Source organism: Camelus dromedarius, chromosome 23, assembly GCF_036321535.1.
Source record: "Camelus dromedarius isolate mCamDro1 chromosome 23, mCamDro1.pat, whole genome shotgun sequence".
Lineage (NCBI taxonomy): Eukaryota > Metazoa > Chordata > Mammalia > Artiodactyla > Camelidae > Camelus > Camelus dromedarius.
The window spans coordinates 22,146,796-22,165,710 of record NC_087458.1 but is presented as its reverse complement, the minus strand read 5'-3'; the positions used below and the strand labels follow the sequence as shown (position 1 = coordinate 22,165,710).

General features: G+C 43.2%; 1 protein-coding gene across 1 annotated transcript in view; it reads right to left on the bottom strand.

The window, feature by feature from the left end:
- The window catches only part of PAPPA2 (pappalysin 2), a 244,170-nt gene that overhangs the window by 83,253 nt on the left and 142,002 nt on the right, over positions 1-18,915 (bottom strand). The window contains exons 12-13 of the mRNA XM_010992885.3: positions 14,623-14,758; positions 14,206-14,422 (exon numbers count right to left, since the gene is read on the bottom strand). Of these exons, the coding sequence (XP_010991187.2) occupies positions 14,206-14,422; positions 14,623-14,758 (353 nt within the window). The remainder of the gene's footprint in view (positions 1-14,205; positions 14,423-14,622; positions 14,759-18,915) is intronic.

Below are 18,915 nucleotides of genomic sequence, written 5' to 3'. Positions count from 1 at the left end.
ACTACAATATAATAACAAAGAACCATTTAAGTAAGCTTTGGCTCCAACTCAAAATCAGAATGATACTAGTTCATCAACTTTTGTAAAGTTAATGCCCCACTCTCCCTTAGGCATCCAGCTTGATATCTGGAATCTAGGTTAGTTTAGGAGAAACTTTCCGGCATCTGTACCCCACTTTTTGAGAAATAGCATGGTGTGATGGAGAAAACAGTAGATCAAGACCAGTGTGACTTGGGTTTGAGACTTGGCTTGTTCCTGCTTACCTCTATGCCATTGGGTAAGTCTCTTAACTACTCTGGTTTTTTGTCTACAAATCTGTAAAATGATGGGGTTGAACTAGGTTCTCTCAAAGGTCCCTTCCAGCTTCAGTATGGTATTTAATTTTCTAGATGAGATGATGGTGGTATTGGGGTGGGAGTACAGAAAACTGATAGGTAGGCAGAATGTAGTAGAGAACCCAAGAAAGAGTTTCTCACAGTCTTTCTTGCCCAGTGTAAGTTTTTGCTTAATTCCCCAACTAAGCTGTTTAGTTACACAAAATATTGCAATTCATTTATCCAAGAAGTGTCACCATTAACCAAGTAGCAATGCCAGTGGTTTCTGTAGAAACAGCTCTTTCAAGGTTAAATAGTAAAAGGGGATCACATTTTTCTCCATCCCCCACTGTGTTTCACTGAGTCTTATTGAAATAAGAGGATATGGGCTAAACAGGAATGTGTGCTCTGGATTTGGCAGCGGATGGTAGCTGTGAGTACAGAACGTAACAGAGTGGACTGGAAGAGATGAAGTCCTCATTAATCTTCCCACCACCAGCAGCAAAACCAAGTAACAGCAACAGCATCCATCCTTACAGAGCTTTACGTTTCTCCAAACAAAGACAGAAAGATACGGCTCCACTCTGGCTCCCCGTTCCACCTCCTCCTCACCGCTGGCTCCATCTTTGCTCAGTAGGACAGGAACCAGATTCAACATCAAGTACATTCCCACCAGCCTTCTTGGGCAGAATAAAGCTGGTCCTTTGAGGAGTTTTGCTGAAGGATCATACGGACTGAGAAGGGAAAACTAGTTCAGGTTCTCCTCTGAAGATTCTCATTGGATGGAAACAGAGGAATCTCAATAGTAATTCTGATTCTTTCATCACATGACAAAGAAATGAATTACTGCACTGAGCAGACTTCTTCCTTCCTGTATCCTGGGAAAGTGGAGCTTTTCTCTGTCCCTCTGTTGAAGTCTCTGCCCCAAAGTTGGCCCTTCAAAACATCCCTGTCAGGAGATGTCCATCTCTTCCTACAATGTGACCTATTTGTAAGTTCAAGACTGAAAGCTGGTGGCCCCAGTACTAGGTAATCTGCCTCGCTCATTTCTGTTTCTGGGCACAGCTTTTACCACGCCTGACTGTAACACTACAAGTCCCATCCAAATGCCCCCTCTCCTTCTAAAGAAAAACAGATTTACATCACACGGCCAAAAGCACTTCCTTTCAAAAGCCCTGTCTCACCAAGTTTCAGAACCCATGATTGATTTTTAATGTAGATGATAAAATATGTGGAATACCAAATAAAGAGTCAAAACAATTTCTGGCTAATGGGCAGAGAGTGTGCATTCGAGCACTGCACCAGGGAAGCATAATTCCTCATCAGAAACAACACAACAACAATAACAACAAACAGGATATATATATATACACATTTACTATTATATTATATATATTTATATATATATATATGTATATGTGTGTGTGTGTGTGTGTGTGTATATATATATAAACTTTTTTTTTCCAGTTTGCAAAGGCAGCAACCATCTCCACATGGGGCATTTCCTAATGAGGAGGGAATCACTGGAGCTCCCAAATGACCGCACTGCAGACTCCCCCTCACCCCGCTATTCCTCCCTGGGTACCAATTAAACTATTAATTCAGGAGTGACACTTCCTCAGCCATATTCATCGGCCAAGTCTGGGGGATTGTGAAACTTGTGAAGTTAAGCCAGGGGGAGAAACAGTCCTGTGAATAAAGTTTAATGGGCATGAGCTTCCATCTGTCATTCCTAGGACAGCACCTACCAGGCAGGAAGAGACGGTGGCATGGCTTCTCTGTGGCTTTATGGAAGCTATGTGTAAACTGAGATCTTGAGAAGTCATAAGCCGGCACCTTCAGTGGGCCCCAGATTCACTCGTGGAGAAGTAGCACATAAAATACATGCTGAGCCCCTTTGGGACTCTCTCTCCTTCTTGGCTTCCTTCCCCTATAAAGTCACTGGACTCCCCAACAGAAGCTTCACATTGTTCCCATCATCTCGTAATTCCGGAATTTATCAGTCCTTGGTTGACATCAGATTTGGAATATTACTCCTTTCTGTCCTTTTGCTCTTCCTAGCATTCCCAAGTCTTGCAACATCAACAGCTCATTTGCTTATGGAGAAATGAAGGCACAGAGACGGGAAGGGACAGTCCTAAAACTGTGTGGTGAGACTAGATGATGCAGCCGAATGTGAGAGGCAGGGGTCCGGGATGCTGGGCTCGCTGCCATTCTAATCACCAGACTTCCTCTGCCTCCACGTTTATGGTCACAGAACCAGACGTGGCCTGAGAGTCATTCCAACCAGAACTTATGGTCAGATCCGTCAACACTGTCTGTCTCTTTGGCAGGCTGGCAGAACGACAGAACCCTGGAAATCCTGGTTTGTTTTTATTTTCTGTGCTGTCTCCACCAGCTGCCATTAATACAGACCATAAGCACAGAGCCAGCCCTGAGCAAAATTGGGAAGCAGGTGGTATTTTAAATTCATTTATCTTTTCAGCATCACTTTTTCTGCTCCTCACGCTCCCCCGGACTTCCGGATGCCTGCACTAGGTTGCGTCTCAGCAGGGCCCTGGTCTGCTTTTGAATTGGCGAGATCCAAAAGAGAATACTTCTGGCGTACATAGTTGATAACGACTTAAAACATTCCTACTTCTGTTAAGTGGTTATCGACTATTTTAAAGAGACCGCTGGAGATTATCAGGACTTGAACAAAATAATTCCTAACTGTGGAATTTCAGACACAGAAATAAGGGATTGGAAGTTACTGTTTCAAAGTCATTGTTTTAAAACCAACAGTAGACTCCAACCCCACGTCTTCCTATGCTGTCTGTGCCTGTCCCTAGCACTGAAAGCTGAAACCTGAAAGCTGCCGCCCAGCTGGTTCCAGAACGTACCCCACTAGGAACCATCTCAGACAAGGTAATATTTTAATAAAAGCTATTTCTAGAATAGTCTAGCCAAGCTCCAATAAACCCTTAAATGAGACCATGTCCGTGACTTTTCCATTTTTCCTCTCTAACTCCATGAGAGAAAATAGCTGAAAAGACTCAAACAGCTCAGTACACCTCTCAAAGCAGATCTGTCATTCCCCAGGCCGTCTGTCATCAGCCAGGAGAACCAGAATCCTCGCCAGTGGATGCTCCCCCCACCTCTTATTTTGCAGACAAATCATTCTGGGAAAAGGAAGTTGAGTAAGAAACCTAGGGAACAATCGAGCAGCTATAATTCTTTTCTTGCTTAAGAAGCGAAAACAGATTCAACATTCATCTGCTAAACTGCTTTGGGGAAGTAGATAATCAAATGAATCAAAACGCAATACACAATTAATTTCTATAGTGCCTTTCCCAGCAGCAGCAGAGAACACTTCCCATCATCCGGGAACGTTAAAAGGAATCCCTCTGCTAAATATGAAAAGGGAGGAGCCAAAGGATAGACTGATGCTTTAACCCGTACCCTCTAGCACAAAACCGGAAGAAGCCGTTCCCTTTGTGGGGCTATCAGAAGGGAAGGGATTGCAATGTTTTACATAGGACTGAGCAGGGGAAGGGGAGGCCCGGCAGGGTCCAGGGGCCCAATCCAGGCAGAGAAAGAAGGGGTAGGCTTGGCCTAATTGAAGCACAAAAGCAGCAGCAATGAGGGTTCCAGGGAATAATGAAGCATGAAGCAGAAGGACGGATAACAGAGACGCAATGATCCTATTACCAAGGCCAGGCTCCCAAGCTGATTACAGCAGGGACGGAATGCCAAGGCCCTGAGCTGTGCCCTGGCTGCACGCCCCTGGACTCAGGCTCAAAGGCCTCCTGATCTAGCCCCAGCTCTACCCGTAACCTACAGTGTGACCGAGAAGAAACATTTTTACACCTGAGTCCCAACATCTTCCAAGTGGAAAACACAGCCATTTCCTCCCAGAAATTCTCAGGAGATGATTAAAGTCCTAGAAGTGAATTCCAGAGAAAAGTTGCTTTCCTTTCTACCACATTCCTCCACATCCAACCAAAATCCCACGTCTACCGTGAATTCTCTATGGACAACAGAGGGTGACCCAGAAATCCTCTGTCCTTGACTAACTGATGTAGGCTCTCTCTTCTCAGTCAGCAGATCCCCCTTTTCAAGATTAGCTTTCTAAGGCTAAAGATGTCTTCTGTGTCACAGCACAGGGGTGTCACTGAAAGGGGGATCTGAAGAGGCGAGGCAGTGGTGAGGAGCCAGCCCGAGGCAGCATCATCCCTGCGTGTTACTAAAATTCATAAATCGCAAACAACATTACGAGCAATTTGGTGGTAGTTAATTGCTCTTTTTCTCTCTGGATTATTTATTTCTTTCAGCCCCTGCTTCAGGGATCATACCCTGGAGAACCGAGGTTCCATGGACACGACAAAGGTAACCAAACTCGCATACACTTGTGCCAACGTGCAGGTCTCTGCTTCCCGAGGCATTCCAACCAGCTATACACTCTTCTTTGGTTACTCATTTTTTAAACTACCCGATTCTTTTCTTTACACAAACATGATTAACAAAGCATGGCAGGTGTATTAATTATGCCCATGTGTATTTTTACGTCAAGTGTACACGAATTGGAGACAGAACTCTAGCTGATGTCCACAATCACAGCCCGATAGTAAACGTTTTTAATGCAAAAGATAAATTCTGCCTAAGAGTTGTTGCCTTGAATACAGAATCATACAAGAGCCCAATGTGTGTGTTTATTATTCTTTCTTGACTCAGACTTTACGTTTTCATGCTTAGTTTGCTTTAAGTAAATAGGAAAATGTAGATTTTATGCAGAAAAGAAAAAAACAGAAAGAAAGAGAAGGGGAGAAAAATCTCAGATGACACCGCTCTTTACAAAAAAAAGATTGTTTTTTACATAAATAATAGCCTTTGAATGGCACAATCATTTAAAAAGTTGAATCATTTTAAAATTTAGTTATATAATTTAATGCACATTAACGTTTTCCAAAAGATTGCCTTGTGTAAAGTGAAGTACACATACACACTTACACATATATAACCAATTTTACTGCTGTTATTGAAACAATAACTACTGTTTTTAGATTTTTAAATAATTTTTATGACTTTCTAGGAAATCAAGCTGATACTAAATTTCACTTTAATGAATACTGTAACAATTCCAGCCGAGCCATGGAGAAGGTGGCTCTGAGGATAGCTCAGGCTTACGAAGAAGGGAAAATGGACTTGGGAGTAAAATGCGGGTACAGATCAGTCACACAGTGGATGTGGTGATCCAGATGTGGAGGGTTGAGGGGATGTTCTCTGTTAAAGGCTGCTTAGATAATCTACCTACCAAGAACTGGGGAATTTCTGTAAGACCTTGTTCTTGCAATCTTTGTTCTTCCCTCCTGCTTTTTTCCTGCATGCAAATTCCTCACATGTCCCCCGTGACCCAAGCTGTCTAGTAAGTTGAAATTACATAAATACAGTGTGTGGCTCTTCCAGGATACGAGACACACGCAGTGACATCCTCATAACCCCAAAGGTCTCTGCACACAGTCAACCAGTCCAGGCGAATGTATTTTGGTGGACATGTTTCCAGCCCTCCTAGGATCCACAACCTTGTGTGATTCGCTCAACTTGAGCATGGGTGGGACCAGTGACTTGTTTAATACGGCAAAAGTGACAATGTCGCTTCTGACGATGTTACCTAAGACAGAAAGGTACTCTTGCTGAAAGACTCCCTCTCTTGCTGGCTTTGGAGAAACAAGCTGCCACGTGAGAGCTGCCCAGTGGACAGGGCTACGTACGGGGCAGGGAACTGAGGACAGCGTCTGCACAACATCCAGCAGGAGACTGAGGCCCTCAGTCTGGCAGCCTTTGGGGACCAGATGCCAACAACCATGTGAACTTGGAAATGGACCTTCCCCACCTGAGCCTCCAAATGACCAGACCTGGCTGACATCTCATTATAGCCTTACAGAGGACCCAGTTAAGCTTGGCCTAGAATGTTGAATCTCAGAAACTGTGAGAGTATAAATGTGTGTTGGTTTAAGCTGCTAAGTATGTCGTAGGATGGCTACATGGCAACAGAAAGCTAACACACACATAAACCAGGCTTTCAACTGCAGTTCTTCTTTCTGGCTTACCTGCACTTCTCATCTGCAAGAGACGGAAATATTTCTTCTCAGATTTTCTCTCCTCTAAGGAGTAAGATTCTTTTTGTCTTGGCTAGAACCCCATAGGACCCGGGTCAAAATTTTTCTTTTTCTATGACCCTAAATCCCCTAGCTTCTGCCCACAAAACTGCCCCAATTTAGGGAATTCATTTCCTGAACTTGCCCAAAAGTCCAAAGCATTTTTACAATTCCACTATTTTATTCCTACTCCATCAAATATCACCAGCTTACCTGAGTTACATGGAGCCCACCTCTACATTTCTTGATTTCACAGTTTCCTCAAAATAAATATGCCACCTGCATAAAATATCTAAAATATAGGTGCTCTTGAATTACTCCAGGGCCAGTTAAAAACTCTTGTTACCCCAAACCAAATATAGTTTGAGGGAGGGTGGCAGGATTTCTTGCACAGTAATAGCCATGAGTATTTCTAAAACAGTTCTTCATTCAGGCAAGGAAATCTTTCTTTACTAAAAACAAATTACTTTGATGCTAGTCTTAGTTTTGTTGACTTCCAATAAGGTGAATGTGTTCACACTGTGTCTCAGTTTCCTCAACTAAAAAATGATTCCTGGCACGTTGTAGGCATGAAATAAGTATTTTTTGAATGATGACTAAGTCAGTCTCTCTATATACAGACATACATGCATACACACATACCCTCCCCAGCACACACCATATAGAATAATTAGCTGCACAAATCTGTCTACATTCAATTTTTCAGAAGCCTTTCTTCTATGTGAAGTAAAATACAGCAAACTGTATACAAAGCGTATACACACACACACACACACACACTGTTTTAGACCTAAATTGTTACATAACTCAACTCTCAGTTGTTTACAATGATAAACAGGTCATAGCAGGACTAAGTATAGTGAGTAAGAAAGAATGAGAGTAAGAACCAGAGACAGAAGAAGTAACCCAGGTTTCCACGTGGGTATTTATTTTAAAACATTAATATCCTATTCAATTTTATATTAGAATACTCGGCTTTGATAACTTATACTTGAAGGTAAACCTCAGAACCCACTACAATTTTGTTTATGAGTATCTGTTTCTTGTTTTCTATCTCAAGAAGAATGTGTATTTGTACTGAATAAGCTAAAGAAGTATTTGCACTTCGTGGCTGCTTTGGACTTAAGTTCAAAGCATTAAAAAGAGAAAATATGCATTTCCAGTTAGGTCAATCGACTTAGAATCTATAATGAAAACTGGTCTTAGTATTAAAGCCAGGAACTTACAGAAAATCTTCATCTGGAACATCAAAGGCAGAGAGAAAGTGGGTTTCTTCGTGGTTTTTTGAGAAGACATCTTCCACCAGTTATCAATTACTCCCTCTCAGTTTCCACTGTTCACAGCCCTGCTTTGTGACACTAGAGATGGACCAGGCAAATAGTGCTCTTTGACCAGTTAGCATGACGTCATGATTTCCCAGTAGACGTAACTGGAGAGTCACTGCAGGAGGAAGGAGTGTCTCTTCTTGATTCCTATGTGCTTTTTTCTCCTTGCTTCTACAGCACTTAACATTCAACGCAGCTTCAGTCCAGTGCTGCTCACCCCCTAACGAGTTTTAGTGACACTCTTCATGCCCCAGCAGTTCCTCCAGCACCTTAGCTGGCTTCCCAATGAATGACTCCCCGGATAGTTTCATTGGCACCCCAATGGGTGGCTTCGCATTAAGTTTCATCAGTGTCCAGCAGGTGACTCCCAGAAAGTTTCAGCAGCATCCAATGGCAGCTTTCCAGACAGTCCCCATGGCACCTCAACAGAGCCTCCTAATGAACTCTGATCAGAACCCCAGTGGGTGGTTTCTTGATTGCCAGTGTCAGCCTATGAAACCTTAGCAAACTTCTGTCACCCAGTGTGCCACTGCTCCACCCTCTCCAAAGAGACTCAAATCACACCCTGGTGATGGGGAGTGGGGGGGACCTCTTCCACATTTGCTTCTTCTTTGGAACTCTTCCTTCATTCCTTAAAGGAGTGGTAGCTTCCTTTAGCCACCGTTCTTCTACCTGTTAGGGTTCTCTTTACCCCTAAGTAGTAAATCCTCTGTTACTTGCTAATAGGTATTTATAGTAAGCCTCCCCTATTTTAATTAATGTGCCCTGACTGGACTCTGACTGGCACTAAATGGAATTGCAAATGGTTGTGGAGACAGTCACAAAGATAGGATTTGGGAATCAGTTTGGTTGTGCCTTTGGGTCTGAGCACACTGCTGAGCCACCTGTCAGTGGGAAACGGGATGCGAACAATCAGTGACATGTAGTGGGGCCACAATTAGTAAGTTATCACCTTTGGCTATTGTGCTGAAGAGCCAACTGGAAACAAGTACCCTGGGTGCCCAAATGGCTGCTGAACTTGACCATAGGTGTTCGCCCAGCACTGCCGAGCACGTCACAGCAGCCAGAGAGAAGAAAGTGCATCAAACCCCAAGAAGAGAAGCCCCTTCCCCTTGCAGTGTCTCTCCAAAACCCTCTGTTGACAAGAGTTAACACTGTGCCAGTCAGCAAAGGATAAATATTAAGAAAATCCTGTTCTAGTACTACAAACTAGGGTGATGAGGGGAGATTTAGAGATAAGAAGCAGCAAGTTGACTGATAACTGTCACATCCTGTAAAAGGAGGATGGTCAAAAAAACAAAGATGGGCAATGGTGTGGAAACCACCAGAGGCCGTGCTCCCCCCTGCTGTTGGAATGTGCCCCAAAGTCCACAGGTGAGATTCTCAGGTAACCTCACAAGAATACTCTGAGGTGATCTCTCCCTGCTTCCCACCTAAACACTGACAACACAGAAAGATATGAAAACTTTTTTCAAATCCCAAAACCGAAATGGCTAACTGGACTCTGCGAGGATTTTCTCCTGATTTCAAAATGTATTGGAGTTGAATCGAGAAACATCACTGGAAGCCAAAGCATTCCTTTTTTTTTTTTTTTTTGCTTATTTTTTTAAAATATTTTTTAAACTTTTTGTTTTGTTTATTTTGGTGGGGGGAGGTAATTAGGTTTATTTATTTTATTTTTTAAGAGGAGGTACTGGGGATTGAACCCAGGACCTCTGTGTGCTAAGCATGCACTCTACTACTTGAGCTGTACCCTCCCCGCTTTTTGCTTGTTTTCTGGAAAAAAAAAAAAAAAAAAAGCAAATAAAGAACAGAGCCATACTAAAAGAAGAGAGAGAGACGGGCCATTCCTTCTTTATTTCCAGGTCCCTGTAAAGACCAGAAAACTGGGCACTACTTTTCAGGGGTCACAGACCTGTTCTCTATCCAGTATTCCTTGTTAGTACCCTTTCTTCACCCATTTCAAGATTTCAGGTGGGGAAGTAGAAGGGTCTTGGTGGGGTGGGGTAGGAGTGAGTAGGGAGGAGGGGGAACCATGGACAAAGGCCACTGAATCCTGGGAGACAAGTCCCAAAGGTAAAGATGCTACAGAGTCCTAGAGGAAACTAGAGCCTTCAGGACCATAAGACAAATGTTCAGAGTTAAAGCTTGGAGTAGTTTTACACAGCGAAATCCTACTGTCTTTGTAAACAGTGCAGTGAAGCAATGTGCCCAGGGCTCATTGGCAGGGAAGATAGAGAAAGGTTAAAACTAAAAGAAAGGCAAATATTTATCAAACAAATACAAACAAAAGGAAAGCAGGGATGGAAATTTTAATTCCAGACAAAGCATAATACAAAGCCAAAAGCATTTAAAGGGGCAAAAGGGTTGGCAAGAGATACGGTCCTAGTAAAGATAAAAGTCACAAGCACTCACACCTAATTATGTAACATGAAATTACCAAAACCAGAACTGTTTGAAGTACAAGGAGAAATTGAAAAAAGCACAATTGCTTGGAAGGTCACACTGCATTCTCAACCTTTCGCAGAGCAGGTAGGTAGAAAAACCAGTAGGAAGGGAAGTACAAATGCTACAAATGAGAAGTCAAAAATTTCACCCACTGTCATCAGCCCATGCCCTGGAAAAAGAGATGATGTCCTCCATTTTCAGAAGATCCAACACTGGGGCATCTGATGGATATCCCATCAGGTAGGGTCAGAGAAGTTACAACCAAGGTTTTTACAGCATTCATATGACTGAAAAAATAAAATTCTGCTGGAGGAGAAACCACATGCCCATCAGCAAATCTTGCCTATTAGTAAATTCTTCTAGACTTGGTCTTTCGAATTTCCAAAGCAGATGATATGAATCCTGATTATCTGCCAGCTAATCCATTCACTTAGGCAAATTAACCCATTAGTGCCTGGAGTATATCTTGGATGCATTCAAAAATCCCACTGCATTAATCAAAAAGATGGCTCCCACTTCCCAAGGCCATCAATACAATCTTGGGATGGTTGAGGATCTGCCTGACACTCCAGCTCACGGGATACCGTGGCAGGATATGCAGGACCTTTCCTCCACGTGGCTAGGTCAGGAAATAGCCAGAGAGCAAGAATGAAGTAAGCTCTTACTTGGCACTGGTGACCAAAACCAGGAACACTAAACTTGGTTTTCAAGACTAAGGGGTTCATTATCAGTAGACTAAGCCCAAAGGGTCAGAAGCTGTGCTGCCATCACAGCAGAATGGGAAACAAGACGAAGAGAGCGATCAGAGCCGAAGGGTCCAGGGTAAGGATCAGGAATGTCCCTGGAGAGCCAGATGTGGGGCTACTGGCCTTCAAGCATCAGCCTGTGGGCCAGTCAGGCTGGTTTAAAGATGCAGTGTCACAAGACAGGCCACCAGTCCTTAATGGTTAAATGCATAATGGATAACACATCTTCCACTGCCAGGCATCTGTCAGCTCTGCCTTGCCCATTTCAGTATTAATGGAATTCAGGTCATAAGGGGTAAGAAGGAGGTAGCCAGGAATCGCTCTCACTATGCCCAGAATTTGAGGGTTTCGTATTATGGTCTATCTACATTTACAATTGTGATTGATACAAAGATGCAAAAAGAATTCTATTCTTTGAGAATACATAGGGACTCAGATTTTAAATCTGCTCACAGAGAAAATATATGGGATCACTTAGGTTCCCTGCGTATTACTATATTGCACTTATTTGCTGGCCGAGAAGGAAAAGCCAATTTGCACGGCTCCTGTCAGTCACATGTGGTTTGGAAATGCTTATGCATTCCAGATAGACTCTGTGTAAACTGGAGGATCATATTCTATTTCTACTGGTTTGCATGCATGCATATAAAACTTGTTTTTCCTACAGGGCCAAATGAAAGTAAGTGAAGAACTCGCCACAGTGATCATAATTAATCAACTTCTTTGTCAGAACTTCACAGCTGTGACAGTGAGGGGAGTTCTTGTCCCTCAGGTCTAGCGAGACTGTGACTTCTTTTTTGGTTTGCTTGTTCATTTCTGGTCTAAGGAGGATTTTGAGATAAAGTCTGTAACTGTCGTTTAATGTACAGTTTCTGACACCTCTTTTGTGCCAGGGCCTCTAATCGGTACTGAGAGGTACTGAATGGAATTCCTACTGTAGGGAGCTCAGGGTTTGGTGGGAAATAGAATCAAGTAAATACATAGTTACCACCCACTGCTTTTGTAGAGTGTAGGGTTGTGTGCAATGTCCTATAGAAACAAGGAGGGAGTTTGCTAAAACTTCACAGAAGAAGGTGAATCCTGATGGTCAAAGTGTGAGTGAAAGTTGAGAAGTACTGGACACCATTCAAGAAAGTAGGAACATTATGTGCAAAGATATGAGGCTCATCAAGAACACATGTGTCAGGGACCTAAAAGAAATTCTGCATGGCTTGAGGCCAGAGGTAAGAGCCAGGAGAGAAAATAATTGGAAAACACACGAGAAAGAGGCAATACTTCTAGTAAACAATGTTAATTTAATAGTCTACATTCTTGAATTAATATTTGAAGATGTTTGCTCAGGAAGACTTAGAAGTTGCAGATGGACTGAGCTAATGCTGCAACGCCCATCACCCAGACTCTCCCCATTCCTAGCACTTGCTGCAAGGCCTGGCACATAGTTAGTGCTCAGTTAACAAAAAATACTATTACTGTAGGTGGTAGATGGTCTCTCATAATTCGTGCCCTGATGTAGATCCCTCCCCTTGAGTATGGGCTGGACAGATTATCTCATTTCTAATGAACAGAATATGCTGGAAGTAATGCATTGTCAATTCCAACATCTTGTTATAAAAAGATTGGCTTCTTTCTTTTCTCTTCTTTCTTTCTTTCTTTTTCTTTCTTTTCTTTTCCTTTCTTTCTTTCTTTCTTTCTTTCTTTCTTTCTTTCTTTCTCTCTCTCTTTCTCTTTCTTTCTTTCTTTCTTTCCTTTCTTTCTTTTCCTTCCTTCCTTCCTTCCTCCCTTCCTTTCTTCCTTCCTTCCTCCCTTCCTTCCTTCCTTCCTCCCTTCCTTTCTTCCTTCCTTCCTCCCTCCCTTCTTCCTTCCTTCCTTCCTTCCTTCCTTCCTTCCTTCCTTCCTTCCTTCCTTCCTTCCTTCCTTCCTTTTTCTTTCTTTCCCTTCCTTTCTTCCTTCCTTTTTCTTTCTTTCCCTTCCTTCCTTCCTTTCTTGCTTGCTTGCTTGCTTGGATTATTAGCCTCCATGTTACAAGGACACTCGTGCAGTTTACAGAGAAGGCCACTTGACAAGGAACCTAGCCATGCCTATGTGAGTGTGCCCACCACCGGCACCTCTATGAGTTTGATTGGCACCTATATGAGTTTGGACGCCAATCTCCTGAGGCTTGCCAAAAGCCACATCAATGAGCTTAGAAGTGAATTTCCAGCTCCACTTGAGCCTTGAGGCTCCTGAAACCTTGGTCAACAGCTGACGGCAACCTCTTAGAAGACTTTTAGCCAGAAGCACCAAGCTGAGTTGCATCCAAATTCCTCACCAACAGAAATCGTGATAAGCCACTAGATTTTGATATAATTTGCTATACAGAGAAAGATAACTAATATACTATACTAGTTCCCTCTACCTCTAGTCCCTAATCAAGGCTGGGTTTCTGGGATACCTAGGTTGGGCATGGTGGCATCGGAGTTCCTCCCTGGTGATGGAGCACTGTCCAGAACCCCAGATTTTGTGACTAGGATCCCAACTGCCTGACACCTCACTCCTTGAGGGAACAAACCCTGTTACCTGCAGTCCCATTCAGTCGATTAGACCACTCATAGAATGAGTCCAGCCCAACGGCAGCACAGATTATCATGTCTGGCTTGCTCCTTGCCCCATCAGCGCCAAGCCTGGGCACACCATCGCTGTGAAGTCCATACAGTTCCTCTACCGGCTGTGGCTGAGAATCCAGCAAAGCAAATCCATCCTGTCTACGTGATGACATTCGCAGATGTCCACAGAAAGCCACACGTAGCCAGTGTAGTCCCGATTTCCACAGTAAGCTTAACTGATTAGATGACATGTCTTAGAAACTAATTGTTAAACTTGCTAGATACGCGGTCCAGGAGGGAACAAGTGGAAAAACATACGTTGCTTAGGGAGCATTGAGTTTTTGGCAGTTTATGTAACAGTGTTGATTTGAAGGCAGTGGTTTTATATGTAAAAAAGATTTGAAGACCTTGTAAAGATGATAAATATTTACATAAAAATTATTCTCAGCTAAGGAAAGAAGAGCAAAATATGAAACGCAAGTGAGCCTCCTACGAATCGTCCTTTGCTTGCTTCTTCTACCTTTTCAGCAGTTCTCAGACCATTTTTAGCTGCTGAACAAACACCCACTATATACACAACGGCATGTGTGAAAATGACAGCAGCATGTCACAAGAAAAAGAAAGAGGAAAGGGAAGAAAGGGGGGTTCTGTACCTCTGTCCCTGACGGTTCTGCCCCTGGTGCTCTGGGGTGCAGCTATTGGGAGCTGGAGGACTTATGTGGGAGGAGGTCCTTAGAGCCACCGCTGAGATGCCCACCAACGGGGATGAGAAATTCAGCAGCGCTGAGGCGGTGTGGTGGGAGAGGACATGCGAGGGATGGGTTACATTGATAACCAGTGGGTTATGCTGGCATGACAGTTCATAGGTTCCTGGAGAGAAACAAGGAAATGAACAGTATTTTAAGCCATTCATGTAGCACCAAGTTTACGTATCTAGTATTCATTTTCTCTTCTCATTAGCTGCGTGAGGTAGGCAAGGTCCCAAACATATCAGAGACAGACCTTACGCTGATTCCTGGGCCTATCCGACTGTCCTCTAGTGCCCGTAAAGGGGTAATTATCAGACTCACCAAGAGAATGGCTGTTTCCACTGACATCAGTCAGGTGGAGGGTCACTGTTGACCGCTGATGTCCCCCAGGTACCAGGCCATCAGATGTCAAGAAAATGAAAATTGCTGTGGCCACTCCTGGTCTATTGAAACAAACCTAGGCATAAGAACATATATGGATGAGCCATTATTCCCACTGGGCATCAAGGCACGTGCCACACTTTTTTTATACTTCTCAAGTGACGTGCCATGTATAGAGAGCTCCCTTCTCCCTTACAGATGAGATGCAGTGGGCACAGAAGGATGCCAGTGTCACCCCAAAAGTCTGAATTGGCTGGAAAGAGGATAACTTTCAGGTATGGAACTGCTCACCTTTTTCTGAGACTTTTTACTTCCACTGATTCTTTTTTTTTTTTTTTAATCTGAATCTTTCTTTAAATGACTTCAAAAGATCACTCAAAGAGAACATTGCTGGAGACAGCCATCCACCACATAGCTCCCTATCTCCAAAGTGAGAGAAGTGGACAAGATGACCACCAAGCTATCACTTCGTTCTGAACTGGCAGAGCTAATTATCCTTCCCCACCTTCCTGCCTCTCGCTCAAATTTGTATCAGAAGCCGTCACTTAGCATTTGAACGATGACATAAGGAAGAGGCTACTGCAGGCTGCTGCTTCTGAGACTAAGGTCCCCAAGCACACCTTCCCCATGGCTGGAAAAGAGGGCAACAGGGAGGCACCAGAAAATTCAGTTACTTATAAGAAATACCCCTAGATGGTTAGACTAATTAACAATGAAACAGTCCTTCACAGTAAACCATGGAAGTTTCGTCCTTCGGAATCCTTTAATATAAAAGAAAACGTCTTAGAGATTGTGGTGGTGGGGGGGGACCTGGAGAGTTTATTTTCCACATTGAAATTATTTGATGTAGTAAAGTCTTCCTCTGCTGTACTTCCTGTAGCGCAGCATTATTCTTCATTTCTGTCAAGAGTTGTTGCTAACCTTCCCTGCTGCTGCATGTTTGCTGCATGATTAGAATCTGGTGCCGGACCTTACAACATTCTGTGTGTATCTCTCTAGCTTTTTATCAGGCTCTGAAAGGGACAAAGCCCCAGAAGAAAAACCGCCCTCAGTGTCAGAGCAGGGTCCAACATCTAATGGTAGAGGCCTTTTCTTAAAATGGGGAGCAGGAGAGTAAAACATGTTTTCCATTTTAACGAGAATTCTTCCTTGTCCGCAGACTGACTTTCCCTGAGCCTTGGTGGTGTGTTTATAGAGTGTCCATTTGCACGGCTGGCTTAATTAGGGTGATTTTATGATTTTCAGCGGTCAGCATAGCACAACTCTGCCTTCTTTCTCGCCTCCTTTGAGGGAAAGACCAGCCACACCCTCCTTTTACAGTCTCTTTTTCCCCCCTTTTCATTTTCCCTCTTTGAAGTAATAAATATTTCTTTATAATCTAAGAAGTATCCAGACCCATAGGTTACAGCTTGCAATACGAGGCCCTTTGTCCCTGGCTGAATGAGGGCTAGACATGAAACACACCATAAGGGAACCAGGAGCCGAATGCAAAGCCCTCAACTCCAGCCCCCACTGACATCAAAGTCCCCTGGGGTCTCCCACAACCTCTTCCTTTTCATACACCACAAAAGAGACCTGAGTATTGGAAGAAAGTGCTGGGTTGTTTCCTGAGCCAGCAACAGACAGACTCCAAACAAGTACCTGGTGGCTTTACCCCAACAGGCCTCAGACTCGAAGAGTGGGGTAGCTTCCACAAGGAACAGGAGAGCTCAGTTTTCCCAGTCTCTGCTGGGTCCCAACAAAGACACCACCCACCTGAAACTAATTACTAGGCCTCACGGTGTGGATTTCTCCGTCCCGAGGGCCCGTGCCCAAAACTTCCAACTCGTTTTGCATCTCCTTGCTCTAAGGGTCTTTGAATCCCAAATCACTTTGAACCTGCAAGCCTGCTCCTGGTGGCAGTGTCTCTGTGCCTTGATTTGTGGGAAGTGGTTATGCCGGGATTTCCAGGCCATGGCTTAAGTAGGAAAACCACAGGTGAGACACAGGAGAGGAACGCTGGGATACACAAATCAAAAAGAGACAAGGGTTTGATCAAGGTACGGGGTGCCAAGTCTTGGGCATTTCCTCTCACAGTGACACAGGAGAGGCAGCCAGACTTCATTCTCATCTAAATACCCAGTCTGCCCCACAGTAGCAACTAAACGCAAGGGAAATACAAACTCTCTCATGCAACTGTTGGAACCTCAAAAGCAGAGACTGGTTTGAATCTGCACGTACACGTATAACGAATCTGAGCCATGGTAAAGGGAATCGAGTGAGTTCACCATTCCTGAAGGAGGGCTGGCCAGGCAGAACCCTGGGTTTAATGCTTAGCTCCGTCTTTACTAGCTGGGTAAATCTGCACAGTCCATCTCTCCTCTCTGAGCCTGGATTTCCTCTTCCACACGTCTGAGAAACTGACAAACTACCTCTTCTCACGTGGTTCCCACGAAGACTAAATGAAACCGTGTGAAAGCACATAGGACAGTGCCTTTTATCGAGTACGGACTTTACGTTCAATAATTCTCATTTCTAAGAAGAAATTATTTTTCACTCTGTTCAAACTACAGGAAGATAAGAGTAAAGAATAAATTTTTTAATATTAAAACTACAGCCATGTGTTTTGGTACATAGAGCATTGTGCTTTTCTGAAATTTATAGGCTAAAATATTTCACATGTGCTCCTTTAAAATGGCACAAGTGGACGTGAAATGGTACCCCAGGTTCTGCTTCCACAGGAACTGGCAATATTTGAAGCTCTACCTTATAAACAGGAATGATAAAAAAATACATTTTGCGTACATAACTCTTTGAATAGAATTTTCAGAAAATTCAATTCAATGTACATTTATTAAAAACCTACTTCTGCTGTACAAACGGACAAAGAAACTTCTAGAATTAGCAGCATAATTAGAACAGTACAAGTGCATTCCTCACTTGAACAAAGATGGTATTTTTAAAAGTTGCTCTTTCCACAGCCAAGTCACAGCTATTTTAATATATATAATATATTAATGTATATTATATATATAATCTTTATATATGCAATGGTCTAGGTTATTTTTACTTCACATGAAATAAGTAATGAATTTTATGTTCCTGGATGTTAAACTAGGTAGTGGCTGGGGCAGAAAATTAGGCAACATGAAGCTCGGCTCGTTCTATCCCGACACCACCTTTGCCAATACAGGTTCGACACTTCTTTCATCACCACACCAGATGCGTTACGTGAACAGCCGTCCCCTTCAGGACAAAGCATACCTGATGCATCTCCTTGGCGACGACTCAGATCTGAAATGAGCACCAGGCATGCACTGAGAGAAAAGTCCAAGGGGCTACGTCAAGGAGTCTATTAGCTTTGTCTCTAATGCTTTATTATTTAACAAGGAGATGGCATCCATGTATTTCACAGGCAATATAAAATTAATTTGAACCTGGCTTTTATGCAGAAGATATACTATAGCTAGATATCAGAAAGGAGTCAACACCTTCTAGAAAAGCAGTTGATTCTCAGGTTGAGGAATGGTCTAAAGATAGAGTGATTGCCAGTGAAATTAGATCAGTGAATCTATCACGGAATACTTTGAATCAGAGAAAATATAAGATTGGAGGGAGAGAGAGAGAGACAGAGAGAGAGAGAGAGAGAGAAACTGGCTGACTGACAGAAGTGGAAAACCAGTCCCACACGCTCAGCTTTCCACCGAAAGCCTGCATATTAACTGCCAGTCTAACTTCTGGCCACTGGTGAGGGGCAAGACTGAAAGAATGTTTCCATAGTGCAGAACTGTTTAGGTTTAAGAAATGCGTCTTCAATCTGCCTGCTGGGTACAGACACACTTAATAGACTCATAAACCAAGCATTTCAAAGTCCAGGTCATCCTTTGTGGTGGTCCCTGGACAGCAGACCCTGAAACCATACCACAAACTTGAAAAGAATCTTCCCTGAGGTTTTAAAATGCTTTTGGTTAGTTACTGAGATGTTATTTTGTGTGTGTGTGCCTTTCCATCTTCATTCATCTATGGCACTTCCTGATTCCAGAGAAGAAGGGAAGGCCCTTGAACAGGAGAAAGTGTACACACACTACTTTCTGTTTGTATAGCATTTTCCAGTTTGCCAAACATGATCACATGCGTTGCTAGAGACTCCACTAAACTCATTGGGTTTTTTGTTCCTATTAGACATTTTTGTGCCAAAATATCACCAAGATACAAAGGTTATATTATAGAAGTGGAAAGGAGGATTTTGAGAGC